The sequence below is a fragment of the Pleurodeles waltl genome, chromosome 1_1 (assembly GCF_031143425.1).
Source record: "Pleurodeles waltl isolate 20211129_DDA chromosome 1_1, aPleWal1.hap1.20221129, whole genome shotgun sequence".
In the NCBI taxonomy this organism is placed as follows: Eukaryota; Metazoa; Chordata; class Amphibia; order Caudata; family Salamandridae; genus Pleurodeles; species Pleurodeles waltl.
In genome coordinates this window covers 836,266,461-836,284,514 of record NC_090436.1, presented here as the reverse complement: position 1 = coordinate 836,284,514, position 18,054 = coordinate 836,266,461, and the positions used below count along the sequence as shown (strand labels likewise).

At 42.5% G+C, this 18,054-nt stretch overlaps 1 protein-coding gene across 1 annotated transcript in view; it reads right to left on the bottom strand.

Annotated features, from left to right (window-relative positions):
• The window catches only part of TMC1 (transmembrane channel like 1), a 372,520-nt gene that overhangs the window by 239,984 nt on the left and 114,482 nt on the right, over positions 1-18,054 (bottom strand). Inside the window, exon 5 of the mRNA XM_069242288.1 lies at positions 14,399-14,480. Within this exon, the coding sequence (XP_069098389.1) occupies positions 14,399-14,480 (82 nt within the window). The remainder of the gene's footprint in view (positions 1-14,398; positions 14,481-18,054) is intronic.

Below are 18,054 nucleotides of genomic sequence, written 5' to 3'. Positions count from 1 at the left end.
GCTTGCTGGGACTGAAAAGACCCCCACCCTAATAGATAGAGGGGAGTCTTTCTCTCTTGGAACAGTGCATCTTAGTTTAGCCATAGGTTCCTGTAGGGAAACCGATGCACTGGACCTTTTGTACTGGTATTATATCTCAGAAACACTACACATGAAAACTGATGCCCTTGCTAAAATAACTGCAACACCAAAGGTAAACATAGCTTGAGGATTTGGAAACATGGAAGTTGCAAGCTCTAACATGGGCTACTACAGCTCAGGCAGCAGAAAAGAAGACATGCTTTATACTGGCACAGTTTCTTTATGCCCAGATTAACCAGGATAACATTTGGAAATGTGCTATCAGAATTATTTTGTACTGGTAGAATAAAGGAGAATACTTTGTCCAGAATAGAATGTAATTTGCCCTCATTCTGAGGTTAATTTAAAGGAAGAATGAACAGTCTTGTAGTCCTTGTAGATGTGGAAGGCTTTATGATGAGAAAGGTGAATCCTACTGAGAATAGAGCTGCTGTGAATGTGCTCAGGACCTTCCACGTTGGTGAGAGAAAACTTGGTGAGGGTATAGGCACAGTTATTCCAGTACTACAAAAGGCATTTATAAGAGATGGCATTTTGCAACAGACAGTGTGACATAGAGATCAGAGGGATTTACTTTTGCCTGACTTAAGCAAGCATAGAAACATTCTTCAGACTAGGTCAACCTCTTTGTATTTTCTTTAAACGCATGTGAATGAGTCAGTTAAAATACTGGCTGAAATACTTGAAGTTGTTAGGAGAACTTCTTCTTTATAGGTATGTGTGTATAGAAGCTGGAACTAGACAGCATTAGAATTTGCACTAGACTAATATTAGTTAATGATTCTATCCAGCATGTGAGAAAATGCTGGGGAGAAAAAAACGCAATACTAACTCACAACATCAGTGAGCCAGCAGAGGACAGAAATATGTCAGGGAATTCAATGCTGATTATCATCCAAAGGGATAAAAAAGATGATCCATTAGAAAGGTAATGACATTGTGCTGTATTCACATTATAGATGCAATTGCTCAAGAGGTGAAAACGTCAACGCTTTCTTTAATGGTTTTCAGAGAGGGAGGTACAACATATTGGGGGTGATTCTGATTCTGGCGGGCGGCGGAGGCCGCCCACCAGAATTCCGCCCCCATTATACCGCTCCGCGGTCAGAAGACCGCGGAGGGTATCATGAGTTTTTCCCTGGGCTGGCGGGCGGTCTCCAAAAGACCGCCCGCCAGCCCAGGGAAAAACTCCCTTCCCACGAGGATGCCGGCTCGTAATCGAGCCGGCGGAGTGGGAAGGTGCGACGGGTGCAGTGGTACCCGTCGCGTATTTCAGTGTCTGCAGGGCAGACACTGAAATACTTTGCGGGGCCCTCTTACGGGGGCCCCTGCCGTGCCCATGCCATTGGCATGGCATTGGCCCATTGGCATGGGCACGGCAGGGGCCCCCAGGGGCCCCGCGACCCCCCCTACCGCCATCCTGTTCATGGCGGCTTTCCCGCCATGAACAGGATGGCGGTAGGGGGGGTCAGAATCCTCATGGCGGCGGAGCGCGCTCCGCCGCCATGAAGGATTCCCCCGAGCAGCGGTAAGTCGGCGGGAGCCCGCCGACTTGCCGCTTCTGACCGCGGCTGAACCGCCGCGGTCAGAATGCTCGTGGGAGCACCGCCAGCCTGTTGGCGGTGCTCCCGTGGTCGGTGGCCCTGGCGGCCACCAGCCGCCAGGGTCAGAATGACCCCCATTGTGTGTGACCTGTAGGTTACATGTTTGACTCACAGAATAGCAAAATCAGTTTTTTTATTGAGATCAGAAAAGTGAGTGCCATTAAATTAGCGCCACCTGTTAGTTACATTGCTTAGAAACATCAAGAAAATTTGGCATTATTGCAAGTACTATTAAGGTAATTCATGCTCATCAGTCAGGTGTAGCTTGGTCTCAGTGACACAGTGAGTACAGTACTCACGTGTTGCCATAAATACCCTCTCCACTTAGGACGGTACATCAAATACTCAAAACGAGAATGGAGGAATGTTTACGATAAGTCTAACCCTTGGCAAACGTTCAAGACAGCATTCTAACCTATTGTTCTAAGTCCTCCCCAAACTTGAGCACAAGCAACCCAAGACTGGTTTCACCCTGAATGGGGTTCGTCAGTCGATTGTATCTTGGTTCCAGTGGCACAGTGAGTAAGGGACTCATGTCCGGGCATACCCTTGCCACTTTGGATGGCACATCCAACACTCAAAACGTGGTGGGAGCAATGTTGGCTATAAGTCTAATCAATGGCAATCCCTGGGGAAGCATTTCAACCAAGTGTTCTTTTGTCCATTATGCCACCTCAGTTTCGACCCAGCCATATGCAAATCAGTCTGACGCTGCTCCAATAGGAACATCCCAGCCTGAACTGCCAAACAACCCAAGACAGGATTCACCCTGATTTGGGGCTCACCATTCGGGTGTAGTTTGGTTCCAGTGGCACTTAGGACAGTACATCAAACACCTGGCCATGCAGTTTAGAAAGAAATGTGCCTATAGGAGCAAGGCCAAGACTGATTTGCATACGGTTGGCCTCTATCTAAGATGGCAAAGCAGATGAAAAACAATGATCTGGTGTGTATCCTAGAGGAAACGCCAGTGGCTGAGATTAATTCAAGTATTCTTTCCATCACATTGTTGCTTTGCCTCAGGGTTGGCCGTATCCTTTTCCCAGAAGAAGAGATCCTGAAAGCCCCCAAAAATTGCCATTTCAAGCTGCATCCAAGCTCTTGAAGCCCTCTAGGTAAGAAGAATACATGAATATATTCATTCAACTTCTGCCACGCTTACAAGCTGTGATCATGTCTATTCCCATCCTCCATTTGGAATTAGAACTGGAAATGGTCTCTAGCACTCTACATACCAATCTCCCATAGGACACACAGTGGTGGTGTGCTAAGTGTCATCCATCACCTAGTTATTCAAGGGCTCACCATGAGGCCTTTTTGCTCTTGTACATGGTTCAGTAGTAGGAGCACACAAGTTGCAAAAGGTATAACCCATTTTCATAGGCCTCCATGTATATAAAGAATGTAAAGAATTGTGCTATTAACTGAGGGAGAGAGCAATGCATCAGCTCCCAAAAAAATCAGTAGTCAGTATCTAAGAAGTAAACATTATGTTCTAATGAGGATCCTAGATTTATCTGTAGCCGTTGGTCAAAGCAATAGACGAATGACACATGTATTTCATCAGCAACAATGTAACTTCAAAGTAAAGCAACTAAGATAAAATTCCCAGAAAAACAGTACAAATGATAAAATGTAATGGGTGAAGCAACAATAAAACAACAAAAGCGTTTTTAAACATCACATATTTCCATAGAAAACAATAAGAGAACCATAGTCAATGTTATTTTATGGGGGCATGGGTGACAGGATCCAATGCGCACTTTGAGGCCAAATGTGATGGAGAGTTAGGTTTAACCTAGTGATTTGAACAGCTTTACCTCATGAATTAGTTGTTCTTCTCCTGCTCAAAAACCTCCTGTATGAACAACAGAACACTGTAGCCTCTAAAGCATATACGAGGTTGGATATGCCAAAGCCTTAACAGTTGGTTTCAAAAAGCTTTAAGCGGGACAAACTTGAAAATTATAGCTGCTGGAGTCATCTTGCTACAAGGGTCACTTTGCACAATTACTGGCTTTCATGTTGTGCATTTGGACTTATTCAACTTTATGGCTTATATGTCACAATATTAACCACAGCAATAACATGGTCTAAAAATGTTGTTGTCAAGATATCAACAATTTGATATAATTTATATACTTATAATGTAAGACAGTCATGTTACCCCCCTGTCCAAGCAAGGACCCTCACTCTAGTCAGGGTAAGTCACACACAATCCAAATTATCCTGTGCCCACCCTCTGGTAGCTTGGCACTGAACAGTCAGGCTTAACTTAAAAGGCGATGTGTAAAGTATTTGTGCAATAAATCATGCAATAACACAGTAGAACACCAAGAAAATACACTTATCTGATAAGATGCAGGTCAAAAACAATTAAGATGCAATAAGTATATGTTGAAATATCACTGTAAAAATTATATAAAGTGTCTTTAGTCTCTTAAAAGTAACAAATGTCTCTTGCAAGCACAAAGTACCTGGTTTGCGTTCAAATTCTCCTCAAGAGACCGCAGAGGAGGAAATGCGTGGAAAACGGGGAGGTGTGCGTCGATTTTTCCAACGCACAGAGGCGATGCATTCTTGAGTTTTCACGCAGAGCAGGCTTTGCGTCAATTTCCAGTGTGTAGACTGGGATCCTCTTAGGGTTGGCGGGTTTTCGGATGCCCTGGGGATGATACGTTGAAATCTGGCGCTTGCAGGACGAAGTCACAACGGCTGCGTTGATCCGCTGGGGGTTGCGTGGAAATTTCTACTGCACGGCAGCCGCTGCATTGATTCCTCTCAGGAAGTCGGGCTGCGTCGTTCTGACTCGGCTTTACGTCAATCCAGTGGGCCGTGCATTGAATTTCCGGTCGCTACGTTGATCTTCTCCTTGCGAAGTCGAGCTGCGGTATTCCATTTCGACATGTGGTGATTTTCTCACTGCGATGCAGGCTGTGCGTCATTTCTTGCAGGCTGTGCGTTGATTTTCACCACACAGGGAGTTCTTCTTGCAGGAATGAAGTCTTTTTGGTCCTGAGACTTCAGGGAACAGGAGGTAAGCTCTATCCAAGCCCTTGGAGAGCACTTCTCCGCACAGCCAGAGTGCAGCAAGGCAGCAGGGCAACAGCAAGGCAGCAGTCCTTCTTAGAAAGCAGTCAGGTGAGTCCTTTGGGAAGCCAGGCAGTTCTTCTTGGCAGGTTGCAGGTTCTGTTTCAGGTTCTCTTCTCCAGGAAGTCTCTGAGTTGGTAGGGTCAGAGACCCTGCTTAAATACCCAAATGTGCCTTTGAAGTGGGGGAGTCTTCAAAGAGTGGCTTAGAAGTGCACAAGGTCCCCTTTTACTTCCATCCTGTCTGCCAGGGTCCCAGTAGGGGGTGTGGCAGTCCTTTGTGTGAGGGCAGGCTACTGTCCTTTGACATGTAAGTGTCAGGCAGTCCACCCTCCCAACCCAGGAAGACCCATTCAATATGCAGATGTATGCAAGTGTGGCTGAGTATCCTGTGTTTGGGGTTGTCTGAGTGAATGTACACGGGAGCTGTCAACTGAACCTAGTCAGACGTGGGCTGTAAGACATAGAGGGATTTAAGTGCAGAGAAATGCTCACTTTCTAAAAGTGGCATTTCTAAAATAGTAATATTAACTCCAACTTCACCAGTCAGCAGGATTTTGTATTACCATTCTGGCCATACTAAATATGACCTTTTTACTCCTTTCAGATCAGGAGCTTCCACTCAAACAGTACAGTATATGAGGGTACCCCTTATGTTAGCCTACGAGAGGAGCAGGCTTCAAAGCAGTGCAAAATGAATTTAGGAGTTGTATTCTACCAGGATATGTAAACTACACAGGTACATGTACTGCCTTTTGTCTACACAGCACCCTGCCCTATGGGTTACCTAGGGCCTTCCTTAGGGGTGATTGATATGTAGAAAAAGGGGACTTTTAGGCTTGGCAAACACTTTTAAATGTCAAGTTGAATTTGCGGTAGAACTGCACACACAGGCCTTGCAATGGGAGGCTGGAGACATGGTTAAGGGGCTATTTAAGTGGGTGGCACAATCAGTGCTGCAGGCCCACTAGTAGTATTTAATCTACAGGCCCAGGGCACATATGGTGCACTTTACTAGGGACTTATAAGTAAATTAATAAGCCAATTGGGTATGATCCAGTGTCACCATTTTTTAAGGGAGAGAGCATATGCACTTTAGCACTGGTTAGCAGTGGTAAACAGAGCAGAGTCCTAAAACCAGCAAAATCAGTGTCCAAAAAGTGGAGGGAGGCAGGCAAAAAGTTATGGGTGACCACCCTAAGGCTGTCAGGTCTAGCAGTATTTAAAACATTACACAAAACAATGAAATATCAACTTGTAAAAAATAGTTTGCAAATGTACTGAAAATGTATTTTAAAATACATAGACAATATTGAACAATTTCTAAATATTATATAAACATAAAATAAAACGTAAAAGTAATTTTAAAATATGTAGTGATATTTCATTGTACAGAAACTTTAAAACACAAATATGTTTAATTTTATTTTACAATATATACTGCAACAGGTATTTATTAAAAAAAAAAAAAAAAACAATAATTAACAAATCACCCATATTATCACATTTAACAAATTTAACAATATGAAAATATATAAATATGTCTAAATGTCTCCAATTAATTAAACTTTTTTTCAGTTTCTTAAACAATAATTTATTAGGAATCTATTCATTTTTAAATTCAGTCATTAATGACATAAACATAATTATTTAAGAATGCAAACAATAACAGAAACATCATCAAAATAATAAACCACTAAAAAGCATAACATTATAAACAATTGAACGCATATGTTAGAAACCATATCGTGACATTGACCATATTAAATCTAGTGCAAAACATAGGGGCAAATGCATCAATTTGTGTTGGTAAGTTTTATCATCATTATTGGGGAAAGTGGATTTATTGGAGGTGGCAGATTTAATATTCTACCTCTAGGCTAACAACATTTGGGAAATGCCTAAAGTTTGGGGGCAGGGCAAATTTACTATTCTAACTCCATACCCACTAACATTGGAAAAAGTGCATATAATTGAGAGGATCTGATGTCCTATTTTAACTGCAATCCCAAAAACACTAGGGAAAGTGCATTTTTGGGGTAGCCTAATTTATTATTCTAACTCCTGTCTCACTAACCATGGGAAAAGCATGAAGATTATGAGGAGGGTTCCGATTCACTGTCTGAACTCCAATTAAACAAAGTTCTTAAATATCTGAAAAATAAAATCACTAAAATAAATTAATTTATTAAATGATTTAGTTTGAAAAAAAAACAATAACCCCGTTTTTGTTAAGCTTGATTTTTAACTTATATATTAACATAAACACTGAGCCCCATTTTTTTTAAATAAGAATATTTTACTATTTCGGCATTAGTTTAAAAATAAATTAATATCACTTAAGCCTCCAATATACATGTATATTACTCATGCTAATAAAAAAGAACTAATCACATAATCTCACTCAAAATAAGAAACCATTTTCATTATTTTTGCAGTCTATAAAATAGAAAATTTAATCCAATATTCTTAGGTCTCGCATAAGAAAGCGTGCATGCGCTACCGCTTGCAGGAGATTTTCTTTACTACAAGGGACTTAAAACCCATCCATTGCTTATCAGTCATTGGCTTCATCATCACTCTCATTTGTTGCCTTCTAATTGGCCAGTGTGTTCCAGTTTCACTTCCTCTTCTTTAGTGTTGAGCATGGACCAAGTACTGACTGCTTTATTTTGATTAGTTTCTTACCACTGCTTGCACTGTGAATGAGTTACTATTTTTTATTATGTGGCATTTTCCCTCTATTGCCACAGTGTCAAAGTTGCTTCAGTCCATCCCTTCCCTATTGTTCCTGTTGCTTCTAATCCTCCACTATTGTCCGTGTTGCTTTTACAGTGCTATACAACATGGCTAAAAGACATTGGCAAAGCCATAGGTGCTGTCAAAGGCAAGACCTATTGGCTTAGTCAATGTTTTTTTCTGTTAAATAATTCTCGATAAATAATTGTGTAGCATATTTTAAATGATTAAATAATGTAATAAGAATTTAAACTAAATCAATTACTTACAAAGTAATATCATATTAGCATATACACAGCACTCTTCAACAGTATGAATTTTTAAATATGTTCACCACCAATGTTTGTTCTCCTAGCAGAGTTTCAAGTATTTGATTAGCATAGTGTCAAGCACATTGAGCTAGAAAAGCAGCAATGCCTTTTACAATTTTTGCTGCAAAGTCTTTAAGCATAGGATTAGATCCACACCAAGCTGAAAAATGACAAAAGTCTTTTACTATTTCCATGCAGGTATCACAGCATTGGATTGGTAAAATACCACCAAAGGCAAGTTGGAATAAATAAAAGCAGCTCCTTACACAAGTGTTTTTGTTCTTGTTAGCTTTGTGCAGACACTACAGAGCATCCAGTGTACTTCTAAAAAAGGCCCTTTCAGGCTTAAAGTGCAACATATATAGATATCTAGATCGTTAGCATAAACCACTACCCACCCAAACCCCCATTAAACCCAACAACCCACAGCAAATGTAAAAACATATATACACATAAATAAAAAATGTTCCATGTATATATATATATATATATATATATATATATATATTATTAAAAATGAGCAAAAGTCATCATATTTATAACTGATATTATAAACCAACCAATTTAAGTGTCCTAACACTATCAATTGTATTCATTATTAAAAACATATATGTTATATGTTTTCCCCTGATAATATGTCCCATGATAATTTTGGCAGTGAAGATATTGATTACAATATTTGACAACATGATATTTTAGAATCAATATCAGTTACTACATCCTTTTTTGGAGTTCATCATTGTCCAGCAGGCAAGACAAGGATCTACATAAGTCTGGACTCTAGCAAGTCATATACTTACTCTGCATGGCTCCATTGGAGCCATGAACTTTGCCTTAAAAAATACTGAGTAGGGCAACCCAGGAAATCTAAACTACGAACTCAGGTCTTTTTTAGGTAGCCTCTGTATGTTATCACAGTCCTCCCAGAGTAGAAGGTTTCAACTTTTCCCCACATTGAAAAAGCTCTTCCTGGGTGCTCCAAATGTTCCCAAAATTCAGGAGCTCTTCTGTGTTATACAAGCTGTATATTAAAGGGAGAGAGAGGCTTCTTTGCCCCTGTGTTTTAATGGCTAAAGGCAAAAGTCCAGTCCCACAGGTTTTTCTGGCTCCTTCTTCCTACATCTCATCTTATCCTGAATCTCCTTGTCAAATTCATAGTGACAATTTCCCTAGCCAGTTGAAAACAATTTGTAGAGCTTTGGCTTACAGAGAAAGCAGTATCCATGCTTGAGTTATAGCTCAGGCGTTCTTGATTTCCAAGTGGTGTGAACCAAACAAAATAGTTATAACACCTAGTTATTGGTGAAAAAAGTACCATGCTGGACTCTTCCCAACTTTTCTACTTTTTGTCTGACTTGTGGTTAAACCCTTTTGTGAAAGCACTTTTCTTGGAGTTTCAGAAACTGTTTCAAAACTGTAAACCAAACTATCTGCTCTGCTGGAGCTCCACAGGATGCCCAAGGGCTGGTCTATTACAAGTTTTTACCTCAATTGCCTTGCTAGTGAAAAACCTATTAAAACTGATCCAGTCCCTCTTGTACTCACTCTCCACCTGGGGAAGTGTTACAGTGGCAATGGGAAGAACAGCTTTAAACAAAGGGGCGCACTATATATACTTCTAATGCACAGAGGAAACTATTAGATGTTTCTGCGTGGTGATTAGAGTCTTCCAACAGGGAAAATGCCCCAGATGGCATCTTTGTTCTCCAGGAAGATCCTGATGACAGTTGTTTTCACCTTTTCCGGAGAAGCTCTCAGTGGGCTAAAATCTAACTATAGTAACTGTTGCAGGTGAGAGCCTGCAAAAACTGGCTTAGAATGCAAACAGGGCTTAGGTAAAGAGAAAAACCTTTTCTAAAATTCGTCTTGCTGTCATTTGGAACAAAAAACCTAAGTTCACAAATTAATAATTCTTTATGACTGAGAAAAAAGCCACAAAACTCGATTTTTTAAGAGTACCTAGGACAAAATAGTCATTTAAGAATGTAATGCACAAAGCAGTAAGTCCATTTGTAAAGCCTTTCAAATGGCATATCTGTCTGTGTACTAAGTAGCATTTTATATTTGTTGTTGAATAAATATTACAAGTTTTATGCATCATGCACAGATTCCTTGCACTTCCAAGGTACATGTTACAGGCAGATGCCATGTTTTAAATAGATCAGTGCAAAGTTTTAATTATGTTTGTGATTTTTAATTTTTTAAATTAATTTAGCATTACAAGAAATACACACAATTCATGACATTACACATTATGCAACACCACTCAGAGTCCCACATGACTTTTCTTTATGCAAGGTATGACATTTAATGTACATTTCACTCTCAATGCTGGCAAATCATGTATCATTCCAATCACATAACTGATTAACTTCAAGCAAATTCCATTATATTTCACACAAATTCTTTTGAGCCTTGGGAACCACAAATTCTTCTGAGCTCCAGGGACCACCACCTCCCTGGGGCCTTCTTAAAACATTAGAAGGGGGCCACGCAGACCCCTCTCCATTGGGCTGTTATGAGACCCGGGGACCACCACCTCCCTCGGACTTTATTATTAAAATGGAAGGGGCTGCGCAGACACCCTTCTTGGGGTTTTAACATGCCCCAGGGACCACCATTTATTGGGGCTAAATCCAAATACTGGCGGGGCTGCATGGACCTCCTGGGAACCACCACCTCCCCGGGGCCAGTAACATAATTAAAAGTGGGAGGGGGTATTGTGCCCTCCCTGCCAAGCCATATACGGCCTTGGAGACCACCACCTCCCCGGGGCTGGCCCATGCAAATTAAAGGAGGGAGCCAGCACAGCCCCCTCCTGGAGCCAATAATTACCCTGGGGACCACGTCCCAGGACCGGCTCCTGCTATCTCCCGAGGTGCCCACCTTCAGAAGATAACAGTTTGTTTTCGACTGGTGAGAGCTGTGAGAGCTCCCGTCAAGCAAGAGCAAACAATAATTTAGCTCCCAGCAAGCAGGAGCTGTAAAACTGCTCCTGCTTGCTGGGAGCAGAGCTTTCATCTGTTTCCCTGCCTGCTGTCATGTAGGAAAGGAAACAGATGAAAGATTTGCTCCCACCCGCACAAAGCTGCATTTATTACAGGTCCCTACGTATGGGAGCAATGCCCGCTCCCATAAGAGGCAGGGAGCTGGCTAGGGCTCTTGGGGCTTTCAGCTTCCCCCACAGTCTCCATCATTGCATACTGGGTGCCCTGGGTGGGGCCAGGGCAGCCAGATACAAGTGGCCAGACCCCGGTGGATGGGGTCCTCTAGGCCAAAATCAGCCCCGAGAGGGGGGCCATGCTGTTGAAGTAATGTAAAGGAAATACCTATTACTAACCGTTAAAAAAACATAGAAGTTCACTGAAAAAAACAAAGGTAACAGGGGGTTACAGGGACATTATAGTTAGAAAACAGAATTTAAAAATCATAGAAATTCACTTAAAAAAACAAAGGTTACAAGGACGTTAAAGTCAGATTTGCATTTTACTCACACAAAACCATAGAAATTCAGGAGCTATAGTTATTGTTATCCCAAGTAACTATAAATCATGCCCTAACGTAACTATAACTCGGGCCTTGCCATGCACTGCTAATTACCCCAGAAATTACATCGCTCGTGACAACTTTTCTAACATCTGTTGGACCTGGCCCTTGTGGCAGGTTCATCCACTGACTTTTTACCCCCTTCCACCTATTTGTTCTGACCTCTCACTGTTGGCTCTAGGACTCTGAGCACTTTATCACTGCTGATCAGTTGTAAAGTGCAGGTGCTCTCCCTTCTAAAGTTGGTATGATTGTCTTATCCCTATTTGGCATATTTAATTTAACTGTAAGTCCCTTGTACAGTGGAATCTCTATACCCAGGGCCTGGAAATTAAATGCTGTTAGTGGGCCTGTAGCGCTGCTTGTGCCACCCACTAAAGTAGCATTTCAAACCTGCCTCAGACCTGCTAGCGCAGGGCCTGTGTGTGCAGTTTTCTGCCATGGGGACCTGGCATCTAAATTTACTTGCTAGGCCCATAACTCCCCTTTTACTACATGTAAGTCACCACTAAGGTAAGCCCTAGCTAGCCCTATAGGCAGTGTGCTATGTATGTAGAAGGCAGGACATGTGCCTAGTAGCATGGCCTGTCCTTGTAGTGACAAACAGCCTATTTGGTTTCTCACTGCTGTGAGTGCTGCTTCTCATAGGATTGCTTGGAAATGCCCTGCCTTCTGTGCAGGGGGTATTGTCTGATTTATGAGGGGTAGCGTAGGCATGTTTGGTATGGTTGTAATAGTAGTGAGAAATGCTGCTTACTGATACAAGTGGATTTTTTATTAGTATTACAGAAATGCCACTTATAGAAAGTAAGCATCTCCCTGTGCTTATGACTATGGTGTTTTGCAGCTTGGATCCAATCCACGTCTGGGCAGTGTGACAGTTGGGCTTTGTGCATACTTTTCAGACAGCCAGTACACAGGGAGGGTGGAAGTGTCACAGAGGTGCATCTGCATACTGAATAGTCTTTCTGGGCTAAGAGAAGGGAGAGGCAGGCACACCTGCATCTGTAAAGGCTGTGCCCTGGCCTCACACAATAGGGTTGTTTACCCCCAACTGATGTTTGAAGCCTGTGCTGGAGGAGCGAGGGGGCACTCCCAGAATCAGTTGTAACTGGTTGGAACCTCCTCTCCCCTTTCTTTGTAAACACACTGTAAAACTGAGTATAAGTACAGGAGAGTTTTCCCCACAAATTGAAGATACTGGATACATCTTGGAACAGGACACAGAATGCTGGAAGGACTCACCAGGAACCGCCATGGACTGCTGCTGCTGCATTGACCTGTCACCTGCTTAGTCATTGTAAGGAACTGCCTGCACCCCCCTTATGCTGGCCTGCTGCTGGACACTGCCACCTGTGCTCCCTTTTCCTTGACTTTGTTCCCCAGGGGCAGGGTGCCGTAACCCCTTACCCATGCAACTGCATAAAGCACGAGGAGTGCTTCCTTTCATCATATAGTGCCTGGAGGGCGCTCTTCTCTGTCTATATTGAGCGCTTGGAGAAAGCTCTGTGTAATTAGCCTGAAGCGCCTTGGGAGCGCTTTCCTTTCTGTCCCCTTCGCACTCTGGAAGCGCTCTGCAGCCGTGGATATCACCGCCGCGACCCAGGCTCTTTTTATTGCCCCCAACGCTTTGAAAAGGGCGTTGTCGTTGTCAGGAATTCACTGCTGTGACCCGGGCGTAGTAAAGGTCACACGCGCCGGAGACGCGCTGCTGGGTGCCCCCATGGCATGAAGAAAAGGAAATTGGAGCAAGTGTGCTCCTATTAGTGCCCCAGGGGTGAGGTACACTATGAGGAGCAGCCTCAGGGCCTCAGAAGGCTCTTACTTGGGCCCAATCATCGCTGCAACAGTTGCGCACCAGACTTGGTACGGGCGAGTGCACACAGGCGGCCCTAAGTGGAAGGAAGACCTCATCAGAGGTCCCCCTTTGGATCCCAGGGCAGCCCTGGAAGCAGGACACAGGGGGCAAGGTGGAATTCCTCTCATCTGTTCCCTGCGCTAGGAGCGTGATCTCTCCTGTGGCCCTGATTTTGTTCTCGGAGACCACATGCGGGGCGGAAGCCTCGCCGGAGGCCTCCCGCCCTACAAATCTCCCCTTGTAGTCCCCAGTCATTGTGCTGCCCCCCCCCCTGGAGGGCAGTTGAGGCTCAGGGGCCCCCAGAGATCACAGGCCCCAGGAGGGGCCCATTATAAATACCAGAGGGGTTGCGTGCCACCCACCTCCCCCCAAATCATCGCAAGGCCCCCGTTTTCACACAGTGGAGGACCGGGAGCCCCCCTTTTAGGTCTTCATGGCACTGGGAGTGCCTTACATCATAAAAACAGGTACTTTTAAAGGACAAACATATTTCATAGGTTCCCTTGTATGGACATTCATGGTTTATATGTTAACCTGCCTATTTTTATGAGGTGTTTCATATATGTTTGCTGATGTTCCTTTTATGGGCATAACATGCTAATATGTTTTCCTGACTTGCCATAGGTTTTATGATGTTCTTGATATGGGCATTTATGATATTTCTATGACAAGTGCATTTGTCTACTAATGCGATTCATGACTACTGCTTATGTTGCAGAATAATAAGTAACCTGTGTGTTATATGTGACTACTGCTGGTTCTGCAGAGTAACTATTGTGTAACGCTCTGACAACTGCTTGGGTAGCAGGATATTACTGACATGTTGTGTTTGGTCTAATAATTGCGTTGTCTACAATACAGTTTACTTTCATATTACTTGGTGTTGTGTTTCCGTTGTGGTGGAGATAGTGTGTTACATGTGTTGTGTGTGTTGTGCAAACGCTTTACACATTTCCTCTGGGATAGGCCTGACTGCTCGTGCCAAGCTACCAAGAGGGTGAGCAGTGGTTATCTTGGACGTGTAACTCCCTTTCCCTGACTAGAGTGGGTGGGTTCTGTCTGGCTTAGGTGCATACCCTAGCCAACCAGAAACCCTATTTCTAACAACATCATTGATAATATCAATGTAACGTTTGCAGTAAAATTATTGGTGAGATATTATGTGCTTACTTTCAATTTCCTTGATTTTCATTTCCCATGGAATGCAGGCGGTCTTAAAATTTTCAAAATCTCGTTGAAACTTCATCCATTTCTAAATGGAAAACAAATAGTATGGAGAAATACAGTGTTATGCACATATTTAAGCTGAATTTTGACACAGAAAACTGAACATAAATGAAAAATAATATTTTTTTTCTCTGTTAGAATCTCCTTCTCGGAAAAAATAGCAGAAAAGCATAAAAATATGTGCACCTAAGACTAATGTTTGAAATTATTAGGCGAGTTTAAAACAGTTATATATTCACACTTCTGAGGTGTTTAATAATGGAAGTGAATTATCAGCAATGTAGGTACAGTGGACGCCCCGCTAATGAGTAAATCCCATATTTGCACTCTAATAAGTTTGGTCTCTCCGGACCAATTCGTAACAAACTATGGTGGAAGCAGCTTTCAAAATTCAGCCTTACTGTCTGACAAATTCTGATTGGTGAAAGGACCAAATATATAAGGCATTCTTCATCAATTGGTGAAAGGACCAAGGGTCATAATTAAGAGCCCCTACTTCCCCCTTGCCCCACATTTGCGTCATTCTTTTTTACGCAAATGTTGCCCAGCGAGGCCAAAAAACGCTGTTTCATAATTACAAAGTGGCGCAATGCATGCATTGCGCCACTTTGTAACCAATTGCCTGTGCCAGGCATAATGTATGCAAAGGGGGCATTCCCTGTCTAGAAGATTTCCTTGCGCCATATTTTTTGGCACTTTTAACGCCTGCTCAGGAGGCTTCCATTGCTTACAATCGGAATCAGTGTGCAGTGCAGGGTTAGCGTCAGAATTTTTGATGATAACCCTGCAAAGTGCCGGACTAGCGTAAAAAATTCTGACGCTAGTCCCCTAACTACCGCCATGGTGCACCATATTTTCAATACGGCACACACATGGTGGCGTTAGGAGATGCTAAGGGGCGCAAGAAAAGTGGCGCTGCACTGTGTGCAGCGCCATTTTTCTTAGATATGCCCCCAAATTTAAAAGGCGGGTCCCAGAACAGGTCATTTTAATAAATACAGTTGGAAGCTTTCAGTGCAAGCAACCCAGGAACGGATGAATAAAAGCTCGACAAATCCTGCAGGAAAGAAGGGGAATCAGACTTTATATCTGCCTTTTCTTAGTTTTTCCTCCAGACATTATTGTATTGTATTGTATTGTATTGTATTGTAATCGTATTTATATAGCGCTTACTACCCATGACGAGGCGTCGAAGCGCTTTTCGATGAGTAGCACGCTACTCCGGAACCCAACAAGAATTAGTGATGGATTAGTATCATTTAATAATGAGTACAGTTTTAGTATTATTATGAGTTAATTTGAGCCGCGGATATGAGAGTTTGTTTGTTAGATTGACTGGAGTAATGGAGGGGTGGAGGAGGAAAGAAATCCAGAAGTGTTAATTGGGAGTATATCCTTCATTTACTCAATCCAAAGGCTTGGGATGAATAAAGGGGGGTGTAGGGGGGAAGAGTATGTGGAAGGGTTAGGGAGAGCATAGTAGCAGGGTGAGATGAATGCAGGAGAATTTAGTAGGGTTGTGTGGGAGGTCACAGAGGTAGAGTGAGGTTTGGTGAGTTAGATGTGGAGGTGGAGGGAAGAGTTTAGGTAGAGATATTTAGGAGATGAAAGTGGTTGAAGGGATTTGGGATGAGTCAGAGTGAGAATGGAGGATAGTTTGATAGAGACATGACATAAGAGTGATGAAAAATGAGAGCAGAAATTCATAGATATCTAGTATAACAACCCAAAAACCAGGAGCCATGCAATGATCCACAAACATGGCAAGCACAGAAACAACATATACACATACATACACATATATAGATATATATATATTTATACACACACACATGAATACACACACATATGCACATACAATACATAGTTAGAATCATGGGTAAAAAATACTTAGTCAGACAGGTTTAAAAGAGTGTGTGTGTATTTTATTGTTATGACAGTAGCAATACATATTTTCCAAAGAAAACTATTAATAAATAGAAATATACATATAATCAGAAAAAATATTTATCCACATAGGCATATGCAGTTCATAGTTGTTTGAAAAAGGTGGTTATGAAGGAAAGAGCCAACTCTTGAGTAGTTTTCTGAAAACAAGAAAGTTATCTGTGGCTCTTATAGTTGGGGGTAATGAATTCCAAAGTTTGGCTGCTTGGACGGAGAAGGATGTACCACCTACAGTCTTTTTCATGTATGGTGGTGTTCTAAGGCGGGGTGCCAGTCTTGAGCGGAGGGTTCTTTGTTGGATGTATTTGGTAATTTTCTTTCTGATAAAAAGCGGTCCTGTTCCATGTATAGCTTTGTGGGTGATACAAAGCAGCTTGAAAGTGCATCTTCTGGCAACGGGTAACCAGTGTAGTGCTCTCAAGGCAGGGGAGATGTGGGCTTGCGGCTTTATATGTAGTAGTAGCCTGGCTGCGGAATTCTGGATACGTTGTAGTTTTTTCATAACAGATAGAGATGATCCATGGTAGAGGCTATTGGCATAATCCAGTTTGGATAATACAAGTGAGATAGTAGCTTGCACCTTGTGTGGAAATCCGAGGTGGGGGAAGATGCGTCGTAAAGTCTTTAAGGTGATGAAGCTTGTGCGTGCTAATTTGTCTACTTGGGTATTCATAGTTAGCTTGGAATCCATGGTGATTCCTAGGTTTTTCACTTCCTTGGATAATTGAGGAGGTGGTCCGAGATCTTCAGGCCAGACGCACAGAGGGTCATCATTTTTCCAGTCACCACATATGAGTATTTCTGTTTTGGAGGTATTTAGTTTGAGATGGCTCCAGGTCATCCACTGATCAACGGCTCTGAGGCAACTGAAGATTTGTGAGTTTTCAATGTTTTTGGGGTCTTCCAATTGAAGGAGTATCTGTGTGTCATCTGCATAGTTGTAGCATGTGAGATGGAAATCATTGATCAGTTCTGGTAAAGATATCATGTAGATGTTAAAAAGCAAAGGTGAGATGATTGACCCTTGGGGGACCCCTGTTTTTGTGAGGTAGGGTTCGGACGAGAAGGGGGGCGAGTGGATGATATTCGCTCTTTTTTGGAGATAGGAAGTAATCCAGTCGAGAGCAATCCCTTGTATGCCGGCTTCGTGGAGTCTTTGAGTTAGGGTGTCATGGTCAACCGTATCAAAGGCAGCTGAGAGGTCCAAGAGAAGAAGTGCAGCAACTCCATTTCCATTTTTTAAGATCGTCCCAGATTGCCATGAGTGCCGATTCAGTGCTTCTTCCTGGGCGGAATCCAGTTTGGAAGTCTGAAAGTATAGAATTGTCTTCAATGAATTGTGACATCTGGGCGAATGCTGCTCTTTCTATCAATTTGCTCAGGAAAGGTCCATTTGTGATAGGTCTGTAGTTGTTGGGGTCTTGCGGGTCTAGGTTTGTTTTCTTTAATAATGGTCGTATGTATGCCTTTTTCAGGTCTGTAGGAAAAGTTCCTGAAGTTAAAGAGTTGTTGATGATTCTTCTTACAGGTGTGGCAGCAGAAGTAGATAGCAGGATGTTCTTGAAGATTTGTGGTGGGCAAGGGTCAGAAGGGCAACCAGAAGGTCTGCTTGCTTTGACCAAATCCATAAATTCATCCTGGGATATTTGTTT